We start from the raw sequence: 13159 nt of genomic DNA on the forward strand, positions 1-13159 counted from the left end.
TGTTTAGCAGTGGACTGGTTTCCACTTTTTTGCAGCCACCTTTTGCCATTTTCTAGTTGCTTTCCCAAGCTACTACACCTGTCTCCTTATAACCATGGATAAGACCTTTTCCCCTAATCCTGCCAAGCACATCTAAAACCAGGTAGGAACTTGAAACAAATATTTTACAAAGGAAGATCTGAGGAAAAATAGGCATTACTATACAACTTCCCCTCCCCCAAGTCCCCATTAAATTAGGCTCTGGACTCACTGACTTCCAGGATATCTTGACCAGTACTTACTTGCTTGGCTACTGACCCAAGTCTACCTCCCTAGCTCTAACCTATGCCTGGTTGATGGTTCCATTTTACTTCCCCTAAACAGGAGTCCACGGTCCCCTTAAAACATCCTAACTTGTAGAAATGAAACTCTTCCCACAGAGAAGATGGTATTCTCTGTCATTAAGCAGAAATATCTTTTCAAACATTTTAATCTAGAAGGAAATTTTTGTTTCATATAGCCCAGAAGCCTTGCTTTCCCTTCTCCCCCTTGAATAAGAGAAGAATATTATTAAATATTCTTTTTTGTTGATATTTTGAAGCATCAGTTTCTCCTACTTCTAGCCATGAAGGTATTTAAAAATCAGGGTCTGGTGTCAGAACCTCCTACCCCATAATATTAACTTACCTATTGGAGTATTTGTTGATGTTACAACATCCAGTAAGGGAGCATCACATTCCAGTGCTGACAGTTGACAGTAGAAGTCAACAGGATGTGTTAAAACCCTTTTGGAGAATAGAGTAACCTACACTGCAGTAGCAAAGGACTCCAAACCCCAGTCTAAGAGCAACAAAGGTATTATTTCTCACTCTATCACAGATGGACAATGCCTCTATTTCTGACTTGTTCTCAGGAACCTGAGCTGACTGAGTACCTGCCTGTGGCAATACCATCAATCTCTTGGAAGATGGGAATGAGCATGGACTCCCACATGGGGACTCTGGTGACTTCTGGCATCTCTACTCTCATTTCTTTGACCAGAGGAAGTCGCTAAGCTGAGCCTGGTCCCAAGCAGAGGGAAGGGGAAACCCAGCAAGACAGATTATCACTCTTCTTGTCCCGGATTTGTATAAATCACACAGTCCTTGTGAGGAAAAAAAAATTATCTCCATTGTTAAGGTGTTTCTGAAGAAATAGATATAGTAAAAACCAAGCAAAACTATGCGGCAAAGATACTTCCTTAGAAATAATCTGGCATCTCTAGTGAATATTATGAACTATTTCAGGAAATGAGGCCCAAAGCAGATGAATATCATAAGTATTCAACAGTTATCAGCTGCCAAATATAGACTGAGAAATTAGAACTATTATTCAAGAGAGGGAGAGTCAGAGAAGTTAATAGTTTTTTACTAGTACTAGAGAAATATTGTTTCCGCTCAGCTTTTTAATGAGTCACAAAAAATATATCACTTTGTTCTTTTTATGTTGGGGGAAATAAGTCGATGAAATATGTCAGTTGTTTATAAAGAACCTTGGACATTCAGCAGATTTTCATCTGTTCCTTCCTGCAAAATTCTTGCTGGATGAATACAGGAGGCTTGGGAAAAGGATTTCTTAACTTTTTCCTGTTGAAATATTGTGTTGAATAATTGACAAAGCATTTACATAATCATGTCTTCCGATTTAAAATAAAGGATATTTTATCCACTGCCCCCCTGTTGGTACATTAGGAAACTTGAGCTCTTCCTGGGAATGGCTGGGGTCACACGGCCAGTTATTGTCATATGGCGAGGACTGGGCCCTCTGGACCTATCCTCTGCCTGAAGGAGAGCCACGCTGACCACTACAACACAGGGCAGAATCAGAATCAGCAGTGAATAGGAATCAAGTGCTATTTTACCACCCTACTTCTTTTGAAATGCCTCCAAATAAGTGCCAGATGAGAAAGTTTACATAAAACATAATCACTGGTCTTTCCTGGTGGCGCAAGGGGTTAAAGCACAGCACTATGAAGCTATCCGCCAGGGCAGCTGCCGCTGCCACAGACACCACCTCTACCACCACAACACAAGTTCAAGTTCCATCCCCTATCCTGAACCAGGGAGATGGCAGACCTCTCCAGGCTCACCTGCTTCTCCCCTCAGCGGTGTATTTCATTTGTTCTGCCTGTTCTGTTCCGCATTCTGTTTCTGGTGAATCCTCTCACCTCCTGCACCTCCACTGGCCTGTACCCAGTTTTTTATACATAAATAAATCTTTTAAAAAATCACTATCCCTTCACCTCTCAGTGCTGACCCCTGAGAAGATATAGAGCCAGAGTCCGGAAGAGAGTTGGCAGTTTAATCAGGATAATTACTAAAGATCGCCGTTCATTGGCTAGTGCTGTGACCATAATCTATCGATTTTACAGTGCTCCTGAGATCTCTGGTCAGATTTGTTCTTTTACATTCATGAAGCCTGCTTCACCAATCAGCATGCAATTGATGCAATTGTTTGACTCTTTCCATATCAAACAGGTTTGGCAGGCTGACTTCCAGGGCCCCTCCCCTCGGTCAACAGAGAGAGCTCATTGCCTGCCTACAAGAGGTTGGTCATATGGGCTGAGTAGCATCCTTTAGGCAAAGGTAGAACTTCGCTCTCTTGACACTTTTCTTTTTTGAAAGATCTAATGCTTGCCAAAGCTTTCCGTCTGAATTTCTTTTTCCATGTTCTCAGGGAACTGATGAATCAACAATCTGGATGTGTGTAAGTTAAGTGTCTCTGATCTGCGTTTAAAAAAAAAATAACTAAGGCATCAAAAAATATATATAGATAGATAGATTGGGGCCCTCCCTGGTGGTGCAGTAGGTTAAAGCACAGCACTAAGAAGCTTAAGCCACTTCCGCATGAGTTCGATACCCACCTGCCCCGGAGGTGACCACATGGTGCAGCAGACCTCTCCTGACCCGCCTGCTGCTCCCCTCAGCAGTGTACTTCGACAGTCTGTCTGTTCTGTTCCCCACTCTGTCTCTGGTGGCTCTCCCACCGTCTGCATCTCTGGCCTGTACCCCAGTTCTGTATGAATAAATAAATATTTTTAAAAAAAATAGATTGGACTGTCTTCTTAGGGAAAGCTTAGCCGTGAGGGTCGGTTATTAAACCTGGGGAGTCCCTTTAGAGCCACTGGCTGCTGGTCATGGCAGCTGTTAACAGATTCAGAACACTGGCAGGAGAGAGTAGTTGCATTTATGTTAGGGGGAAAGACTCCCTGTGAGCCTAGTTTATTTATGTAAGAATAAATATTTCATGGAATATTTATTAACAAGTCCATATCAATACCCATTTTTATATCAATTCCATATCAATAGACATTGACATCTATAGTCTGCTGAGGAAGGCAAATCTTGAGGCTTTTTGTTAAATAATCTTCCCGGGGATTTCAAGTTTTTCAGGTATTGCTAAATCATCAGAATCCACACAATAATACTTTCAAACAACTGTATAAGATCCCCTGGGTGTTCATCAGGAACTCTACCAAAACTTTCAGAGTAACTTCATTAACAAAAGGTAGAAGGACAGGAGTTAAGATGTTTCCATGGGTCTCTAGGCTCTAGTATTTGCCCCCCAGTGTTGAGGTTTTTAAGGTTTTTTTTCCTTTCTGAGTGGAGAAGTGTCACTTTTAATTATATATACTTTGTAGCGATCATCCTTCCAGTTTGGGGACTAACTGTAACTAACCCTTCTCTCCCGCTTTGGAAACTGGTTAAAAGACTCTTCTCAGGCCTCCCAGGCCACCAGACCTTATCTGGTCCTTGAAATAATGCAATAGGCCCAGCTGGAGTGTGGGATGGCAGAAATACAGCTGTGCTCCTCTGGAGGAGTGTGTGAGGGCACTTTCCCATTCCCTTGTGCTAGAATAGAATTCACTATCCAGAGGACAGGGACTGTTAGTCCCTACCTTGCATTTATAAAGGATAACCATGAGTTAGCAAAATACCATTTTGCTTGGGCCAATAAACAGACCAGAACAGGATGGAAATCAGGAGTGACTTGGGGGTCACTTCTAGATTAAGCAAGGAAAATATCAAATATAGTTCTAGACGCAAGGTCAAAGTCATGATATTAATAATAAGAGAGGTCAATAAGCAGGTTCTACCAGTCATGAGTCAAAAGGGAATCTGGTAGAAAATCAGGGTCCTTGAGTGAAGGAACTGGAAACTGAAGGGAAGAGAAACTAACTAGCTTCTGTTGAAAGCCAGAATAACAGCAAGGGTGGGGAACTGAAAGAGTTGAGCCCTAGCAAAAGTAACAAGTCCTAGAAGATATTCTCTCTGTTTCCAACCCTCCTGGTCCCAGAACCTTCTCTGATCAGGGTGATGGCTCCCCAGACTCTGACTTTATTCCTTAGATTAATTCCTCCAAATCACCTTGTTCTTTATACTTGCCAACTAAATGAAATCCTTCCTAATAGCAAATAGAAAGGGAAGGAAGCAGATATCCTGATTCAACCCACAGAGGAGCAGAAAAATACTCATTAACAGATAGATTTGGAAGCCCAGTCAGTTGTACATTCCAAAACTTTATTTGACCAACTTCTTTTTAAAATTAATTCTTCTCATAAGTATTTCCTTAATCTTTAAAGCATTTACAAAAAGAATTGAAATTTAAAATCTATACTGAAACTTACACACATCATAAGTATATTTGTTGAATTTTCACAACTACACACATTCATCCTTGTAGCCAGCTCCCTAGAAATGACTCTGTAAAAAACATCCATTTTTACTAGTTCTGTAACAGTCCAGTATAATTTTAACTTGTGTGCTATTCTCTAAGGCTGAACTTTTTATACCACAATAATGATTATTACTTTACATTTTATCCTACCTTTATAATACCATCAAATACCACCCCAGTTAGTTAGCATTATCAGGATTTTCAACTGAATGACATGTTTGACATTCAGAATCCTTTGAATCCTTTAACAACAACTGGACTTCTTTCTGTTTTCTCCCTGACTGTCCCCAATGCTGATTGTCTCCTTTAGGTGACTGAATGTGGGGAGAGAAACTACAGAACAGGCTGCTAAGGTCACTACAAATTCATACTTTCTGTTGAGCATGGTCCTTGCTTCTGGTTGTGTGCTTAGACTGGACTACTTGTTTGCCTGCATGCTAATATCTATGTGAGCTATAATTTCTCACTTGATGTTATTTTTGGCAGACTTTACAAATTATGATCATATTTGCAATTTTGTATTTTGAAGAGGATGAAAATGACTGGCTTCAGATGCTTGGATGCTTGTTCCGTGCTTCTTTTGGTGTTTGGTGGGGTAGATGTAATCCAGAGGAAGCAGATGATTTTCAGCTGTATATAAATAAGCATGTTTCCTCTTAAACAAGTATGGGTTTATTTTAGTGAGTCCTGAAATAAAATAGTACTCTGAACCAAATTTTCATCATTCTGATTTTTTTTTAAGATTCATTTATTTATGCATAGAGAACTGGGGTACAGGTCAGAGGTGCAGGGGGTGGTGAGAGAATTCACCAAAAACAGAATGGGGAGCAGAAAGGGCCGACTGACAAAGTACACTGCTGAGGGGAGCAGAGGGCAGGTCAGGAGAAGTCTGCTCTACCATGTGGGTCACCTCCCTGACTGGGGATCGAACTTGTGCTGAAGTTTCATAGTGCTACACTTTAACCCGTGCACAACTAGGAAGGGTCCTCACCACTCTGTTTTTAAAATAGAGGATAAGTGTAATCATAAGTTGAATCAAAGTTGATGTAAAGATATGACAGTATAGATGTATAGATGGCCTGTACAGGTGACATCACTGATGAGGTGGGGTGCAGAGTCTAGGGTGAGCTGGGCACAGGGAGTGGAAGAATCTAGATACTGAGAAGTAAGAGATAAAGTGAAGTTCATTGAGAGTGCTTACCACAGGAGGAAAGGGCAGAAGCCACGCTGACTCTGCAGAAGTCAGTGATTGTCTACAAAGTGACAGGAGCTAGAATCAAGCTTTTATACTTCAGTTCTTTTTACCTTGTGGTTTCTTTTTGCTCACTTAGCAGACTCTTGTTTAGCGAGTGCTGGATACAACCTGTTCTCTGCAGGTGGTTTGGGTGCTGATTGGGGCTGCTGTGCTGTGGTAGGAGCTTATGAGGTGCCAGCCCAGGACTCAGCTTAATTTGGAAGTTTAAACTTATCAACTGGGAAAGCCAGTTCAATGCCACCGCCTCAATGCAATCGGAGGTCCTAACATCTTCCTCTTGGTGTATTTTAATCTATCTAGGGTATGCCAAGGCAAAGGAAACGACCCTTCAATGTTGCATTAATACAGTGTTTACTTCTTGTTATCAGTCTCCTTGTGTGATGTTTTTCATGAGTCAATTTTATATTCAAGTGGTTATCAATCCTAGCTGGATTCTCAGTTTATTCACATATTTTCTGAATATGGTAGCAATGTTTCCATCCTTAAACAGAATTCTTCTAATTATTTGTGGATGGAGATAAGTCCAGTGTTATATTATGATTTAGGTTTTGGTTTTGGTTTTTTCTTGCTTAATTCACATTCCAGAATGAAATGGACCAATAGGACACTCAAGTTTTGGAAGTCCCTGTATTTGCTATTTGGCTTATAGTACCTTATGTTTTTACATACAATTTCATGTTTTCACATACATGTTTTTCATATAATTTTAATTAAACATTGTTTCTACATATAAACTGTAAACCCTAAGGGGAGTTACCATGTCCCTTCCATTTTGGGATCCTTAGTACTAATGCAATAACTTGCTAAGGTAGATACACAAATTTCTACAGAAAGTCTTCAGGTATATGCATTCAATACTTAATAGAAAAAAGTTATTATGGAAAAATTCAAACATGCATCGTCAATGCACCATGTGGCACTTTCTAAACTCTGTTTCACTGATGTATAAGATGAAAGCCAGGAATGATGTCAGTTACATTTGAGCTTCCTCTTTGCTAATAGGAAAAGTAAAATACAATATATTATAGGGAAGACACTATTGTATGAGTTACAGAGTGGCAAGAGAGAGGAGAGGCTCCTGGCTTCCACAGCCAGCATTATATAGGCAATAATGAGTTGGGTGTGGATCCAGGTGAGAGTTTTATAGAGCAGCCTCATTGGCCAGGATTTGATAAGCAAATTGGCAAAGGCATGAATCAGGTAGTCAGATTCCACCATCACAGCCCAGAGGAGGAAACCAAACACCTGTCCGGGATGGAGCCCATGCCACCAGGCAGAGAAAGCAAATGTCTGCAACAAGGGCCAGGCCTTCCCATGCTGGAATATGAGGCGTCTGAGCCATCGAGCTGTGCTTTGGTTCCACTTCCTGGTGAACTGAGATATCCTGTGTGTTGTTTCTAGTGTCCAAATGTCGGCATCAGGGATATACCCCTCCTCACCAGGGCTCTGACCAAACTCAGATCCAAAGCCTGCCGCAAGGAAGAGGGAGTCATCCAGAAGCCAGTGGGAGTAGTAGGTGAGTTTGAAGAGCCCAGCTGTGGACCACATGACATAGACACACTGCAGTTGCTGGCAGTCAGTCAGGCCCACTCCTGCACTCACCACCCCAGTCAGGGCCACCTTTAGGCACTCAAGCCCTAGAATCTGCAGACCCCTCCAGGTCAGAGCCCAGAAAAAGTGTCTGGGACACAAATTGCTGGACCGTTGAATACGAGCTTGAAATGTCTGGAAAGAACACAGTGGCCCGCCTAGGAGAGCAGGGAAAAAGAGCAAGTAGCTGAAATAGGACAGTGTCTTACACAGATGTTCAGACAGAGAGCTTCTGCTCCTGTTGCCTCCTGGTGCTGTCTCTACTCTCCCCTCACTAATGTCCAGAGAGAGCGATGTGATTCTCTGGGTCAAGAGCATGAGGGCAGAGAGAGTGATGCAGAACCTGAAAGAGATTTTTTTAAGTAAAAACACTATATATTTATTTTATCTATACCAGTCGCTCACACGTGAACAGATAACAAATGGGTGTCTCTGAGCAATTAAGACTAATCTTAAGGTCTGCCCAAAGACATTTGGATATATTCTGAAACACAGACAACTCCAGGCAGCATCAAAAGGTAAATGGGAAAATTAATCAATCATCAGAGAGACAAATAAAGGATGACAATGAATATTGTGGGAAACACTAACATATATCTAAAAATGGCTTAAAAGAAGATGATCAGTGATGTGGGGAAACCTGACCATAAAAGAAACAAAAATTTAGTAGTGGAAATTTTATAAGAAGTTTTACATTTTAAATGTGAGCCAGTCCCTGATTAGAAGATTCTGCAGGCCAGGCCCTCCCTGTTGGCGCAATGGGTTGGGACTCAGCACTGCAAGCTAGACGCTGCAGCTTTGGTGCAAGTTCGATCCCTGCCTGGAGGTGATCCACGGAGCTGACCTACATGGCGCAGCAGACCTCTCCTGACTGGCCTACTGTTCCCCTCAGCAGTGTACTTTGTTGATCTGCCTGTTCTGCTCCCCACTCTGTCTCTGGTGAATCCTCTCACCACCCCTGCACCTCTGGCTTGTACCCTAGTTCTGTATGCACAAATAAATAAATCTTTATTAAAAAAAAAAAGATTCTGCAGGCCTTGGATCTTGGATTTGTGCTTAGGGAAGAAGGTGAGTCAAGCTAGAGGTGTAGGGTGTGTGCTGAGTCATTAGTAATTTGAGGTGTGTTCTAGAAGATCCTACTGGAAGATAATTGTGGGGAACAGTTAATGAGACTTACAGGGACACACTCCACAATCAGGAATGCTATCTGTGGAGAGCAAAAAGCCCTAGTTTCTAGCCACTACTGTTTCTGTGTCTGAGGATTTAAGGTCAAGAGAACCCCTGCTTTGATTTATCCTAATTGTATGCAATTTGGCCTCCCTAGTGTCACCAACACCTTTATTCACTCACCCTCTGCTATTGGGTGAATATGTCTCCTTCTCACTCCTCAAAAACTGCTGTTGAAGTGCTAACCCCAGTTTCCACAGAATCTGACTGAATTTGGAGATAGGGTGTTTAAAGAGGTAATTGCATTAAAATGAGGCCATTATGTTTATTTCAGTATAAAGTTAGTAATGTTAAAATGCTTTTATGTTCCTGACTATATTACATTTATAGTAAAAGTCATACATTTAGTACAATATAAGAATTTTGTTATAATTTGAATAACAGTGTTGCCTTTTCCCAAATCACAAATTTATCACTAGTCTTTTCAATATGTAATCTCATTTTTCCTTTTCTTTAAAGATTTATTTATGCATGCATGCAAGAACTGGAGTACAGGCCAGAGGCGCAGGGAATGAAATGAGCCACCACAGACAGAGTGGGGAGCAGAACAGGCCGATTGATGAAGTACACTGTTGAGGAGAGCAGCGGGTGGGCCAGAAGAGGTCTGCTGTATCATGTGGGTCACCTCCCTGTCGTACAGGGTTACAATGGCTGGATATTGTTTGATAACACTGAAACTTTAACCCATTGCGCCACCAGGGTGGGCACTCATTTTTCCTTGTTAACAGAATTTTTTTTTTAAAGATTTATTTATTTATTTGTACAGAACTGGGGTACAGGCCAGAGATGCGGAGGGTGAGAGAATTCACCAGAGACAGAGCGGGGAGCAGAACAGGCAGATTGACGAAGTACACTGCTGAGGGGAGCAGCGGGCGGGTCAGGAGAGGTCTGCCACGCCATGTGGTCGCCTCCGGGGCAGGCGGGAATCGAACTCATGAGGAAGTGGCTTTAGATTCTCAGTGCTGTGCTTTAACCCACTGCGCCACCAGGGAGGGCCTGTTAACAGAATTTTAACTGGCCAAGTGTTACTGATAATTCAATAATGAAAATAACAAGAAAAAGAAAACAACATATTTAACAACAACAAGAGAGGTCATGAGCATGGATCTTGATGGAATGCAACTGGTGTCCTTATAAGAAGACATTAGGACACAGACTAGCCCAGAGGGAAGACACAGGAAATCACAGGGAGAAAAGAACCATCTACAAGCCAAATGAGCGAGGCCTCAGAGGCAGCTGAACACCTAAACTAAACTTCTAGCCTCCAGAGGGAATGAATATTTATTGTTTAATTCAAGACTCTGGACTCTGTTATGAGAACCAGAGCAAACCAATATTTAGCTCTGGCTGGCCTTCCTCCCATCTAGCCAGTTCCTGTTCAACTGGCTCTTCCAGTCCCTATTATTCCTGACCTCCTAGAGAAAACTTAATTCACTGCATCCCAAGCAGTACCTCTCTCCCCACCCACCAGCCATCTTACCTTTTCTTCAGGCCCTAAAGACTTTGATAAAAAGGGTCTGGGTGTGGCAGGGATGGAGTAGTGAAGAAACAAGTGGTAGGCTACAGTCAGGTGACCTGTCTCCACAGGTCACAGTCCTATTTTGTGAGGGAGCCAAGCCCCTGCCAATTGTTACAACAGACCCATAACAGACCCAGATCACAGAGGGACCCCTTGACCCTAGTTTTGGTGCTTCTGATGAAGGAAGGAATGCAGGGGAGGCATCAAAAGATTGAGTTGTACAAAGGGGACAGATAGAAGGGGCTAGTGCAGCAACTGACACAGCCATAACATCAAGGTCCTCAGGCACCAAAGCCCCATGTCCAGGATGTGCCGGATGTCTGGATGTCTCCAAGAGGTCCCAGCAGATAACAGACTGTTGGGGCTGTGTTGGAAGCTCAGAACCAAAAGGCAAAAGATAAGGACATGGAGACGAAGCTCATCAGGAAATCTCTGGTCCTCTCAAGTTCCACCTAGGCTCACAAGGAGTGAGCCCCTCCCAAGGAGAAACTGCCTGTATCAGGGCAGTCTCTCCACCAGCACGGGGCAGCTGTTCCACTGCCCACCTGTGACAATGCAGGTGCTTCTTTCCACCCGCTCTCTCCCTCTGCGGGCAGCAGCCTCCTTGCCTGCCCGTGACCATGCCAGGACTTCTCTGCGTTGACCTCCCCCAGCGGAGGCCGCTCTCTCCTTAGGCCGTCTGCCTGCAACTATGCAGGCCTCTCCCTCTGCAAGCCTGTCCCTTTGGGGCAGCTCTTCCTGCCCACTTGCTGCCATGCAAGTGTCTTTTCCTCTCCTGTCTCTTTCTAATAAACTTACTCTTTAAATATAACTGAGTTTCTGTCTCAGGAAGGATCTCACATGTGCCGCTGAGAGGGGAGCCCTGGTGAAACCTTTCTCAGAGTGAACTCAAGAACCCCGAACTCAAAAAACAACATCACTTCCACTGGTTGTTTTCCTCCTAGACTGGACCCTTCTCTTTGGGGTTGGAAGAGCTGAGCCTCAGTGAAAGTAAAAGTCTAAAGCAGCAGCTGTCATGCGAGGACAGTGAAGGTTTACAGTAGTTAGCCTTTCTCTGTTCTGCTGAAGAGGAGGGGAAGCTGCTGGCTTTGTGAGTAAACCACCCACACTGAAGTATGCAAACAGTGCTTAGTCACCTCTAGGCAGACCTCTCCTGGGGGCTCTGGGAGTCGTGGTGGAAGCCCCTCTCAAGTACATTGATAATTACAGCTGCAGGTCAGATACTGGCTACCGAGGCACACATGTTATTAGTGCTAGTAGCTGTACATTTACATTCATAATCTCTAACATAAGCCTTGCAAGGCTGCTATTTATTGCTCCATCTACTTTCCTCACACTTTTTTTTTCCAGAATGAGGTCAAACAGACTGATTGACTTGTTTAATTTGATAATATTCATATATGGAAAACTTCAGACTCAAACTCAATAGGCAGGTTCTCCCAATTACAGACTCAGTGCCAGTAAGCGTTGGTTGGTTCTGCCCTCCCAAATGGACAAGCTACTTTACCTTGTGGAAGGTGGTTCTTGCAGATAATACTCTGTGTAATGCAGACGCAGGTGACATAGTGTCTGCCAACTCATCTGAGCAAAGAAAGTCCACCTGTGGACATCCTGGGGGGCGAGTGAGGAGATCAGAACCACGGCACACAGAGCAGGAATGAAGACAAGCACAGCAAAGGAGCCCATGGCTGCCAACGCCAGGACACCTCCTCCAGCCAGAAGAAAGCTGTATCTGAGAGAAAACAGATAACATTGCAACTAAAAACACTAATTAAAGGGATAGATACACTCCTATGTTCAACGCAGCAGTGTTTACAACAGCCAAGTTATGGAAACAACATAAGTGCCCAAGGATAGAGGAATAGATTAGGAAGATGTACAGACACATGATGAAACACACCTCAGTTAAAAAAGAGAGAGAGAGAGAGATGAACTCTTGTTATTTGCAGCAACATGGATGAACTATGAGGGGGTAAAGTCAGATGGAGACAGACAAATATCAGAAGGTGTCACTCATATATGGAATATAGAGAAACAAAACAAAGAGTCCAACAACACCAAACCCAAGACAAACCCTAGACAAGGGACTGTAAAACTGAGGCTGAAAGAGGGAGAGGTTGGGGGAGGGCAGGAGAGGGTACAAAGGACTGTGGTAATCCTTATGCCTTGGTGGTGTGTGTGGTGTGATAACATACATCTGAAGAGAGGGTTCTGTATTTCTGAATCATATATAGTATTATAAACCAATGTTAAAGAAAATTACAATAATTTATAAAATGGAACAATGTAATTAATGAATCACCTCAGATGTCATCCTGGGCAACTCAATCAAGGCAAAACCCATGTAACACCTAAAAAAGTCATAATATTATCACCCCACATTTCTCCCTTTTTCTTTTTTTTTTTTTAAATCTGAAGGAAAGACATGGGACAAAGAGCCACAGTTTATCAGCAAATAGCTACCTTAGGAGACAAGTATTGATTCCTGCTTCAGTGACCCTGGGGCCTTCCTTTGATACTTGCCATGGAAGTGAGAATAGCACCTGCTCCTAGCTATCCTGTGGGCCACAGGTCTGGAGGATTTCCTGCTAGAGAAATCTTAAAAGTCCAGGGTTTGCTGCTTGAGAGTGAAAGTGATATGAGTCCAACCTAGAGATTAAAGAGAACTCTCTAGACATCCTTTCGCCCAGTGTTTCTCTCCTTCCTGCGGGGGTTACACTGCCCCAGGCCATTCCAAGAGTCAGAAAAAGAAGACAAAACATCTGCTTTGGACAAGTGTTTAAAATTTAATTGAAAATCTCTCTATTTGTTATTAATCCTGTCTATTACACTTTAAGATATCATGAATTCATTTGTGTGTGTGTGTGTGTGTG

General features: G+C 42.8%; 1 protein-coding gene across 1 annotated transcript in view; it reads right to left on the minus strand.

Annotated features, from left to right (window-relative positions):
* Positions 1-6919: 6919 nt before the first annotated feature.
* Positions 6920-13159, minus strand: part of MBOAT4 (membrane bound O-acyltransferase domain containing 4) — an 8292-nt gene continuing 2052 nt past the window's right edge. Inside the window, exons 2-3 of the mRNA XM_004682207.1 lie at positions 11794-12018; positions 6920-7883 (exon numbers count right to left, since the gene is read on the minus strand). Of these exons, the coding sequence (XP_004682264.1) occupies positions 6920-7883; positions 11794-12018 (1189 nt within the window). The remainder of the gene's footprint in view (positions 7884-11793; positions 12019-13159) is intronic.

The sequence above is a fragment of the Condylura cristata genome, unplaced genomic scaffold (assembly GCF_000260355.1).
Source record: "Condylura cristata isolate star-nosed mole 26May11 unplaced genomic scaffold, ConCri1.0 scaffold00014, whole genome shotgun sequence".
Taxonomy (NCBI): domain Eukaryota; kingdom Metazoa; phylum Chordata; class Mammalia; order Eulipotyphla; family Talpidae; genus Condylura; species Condylura cristata.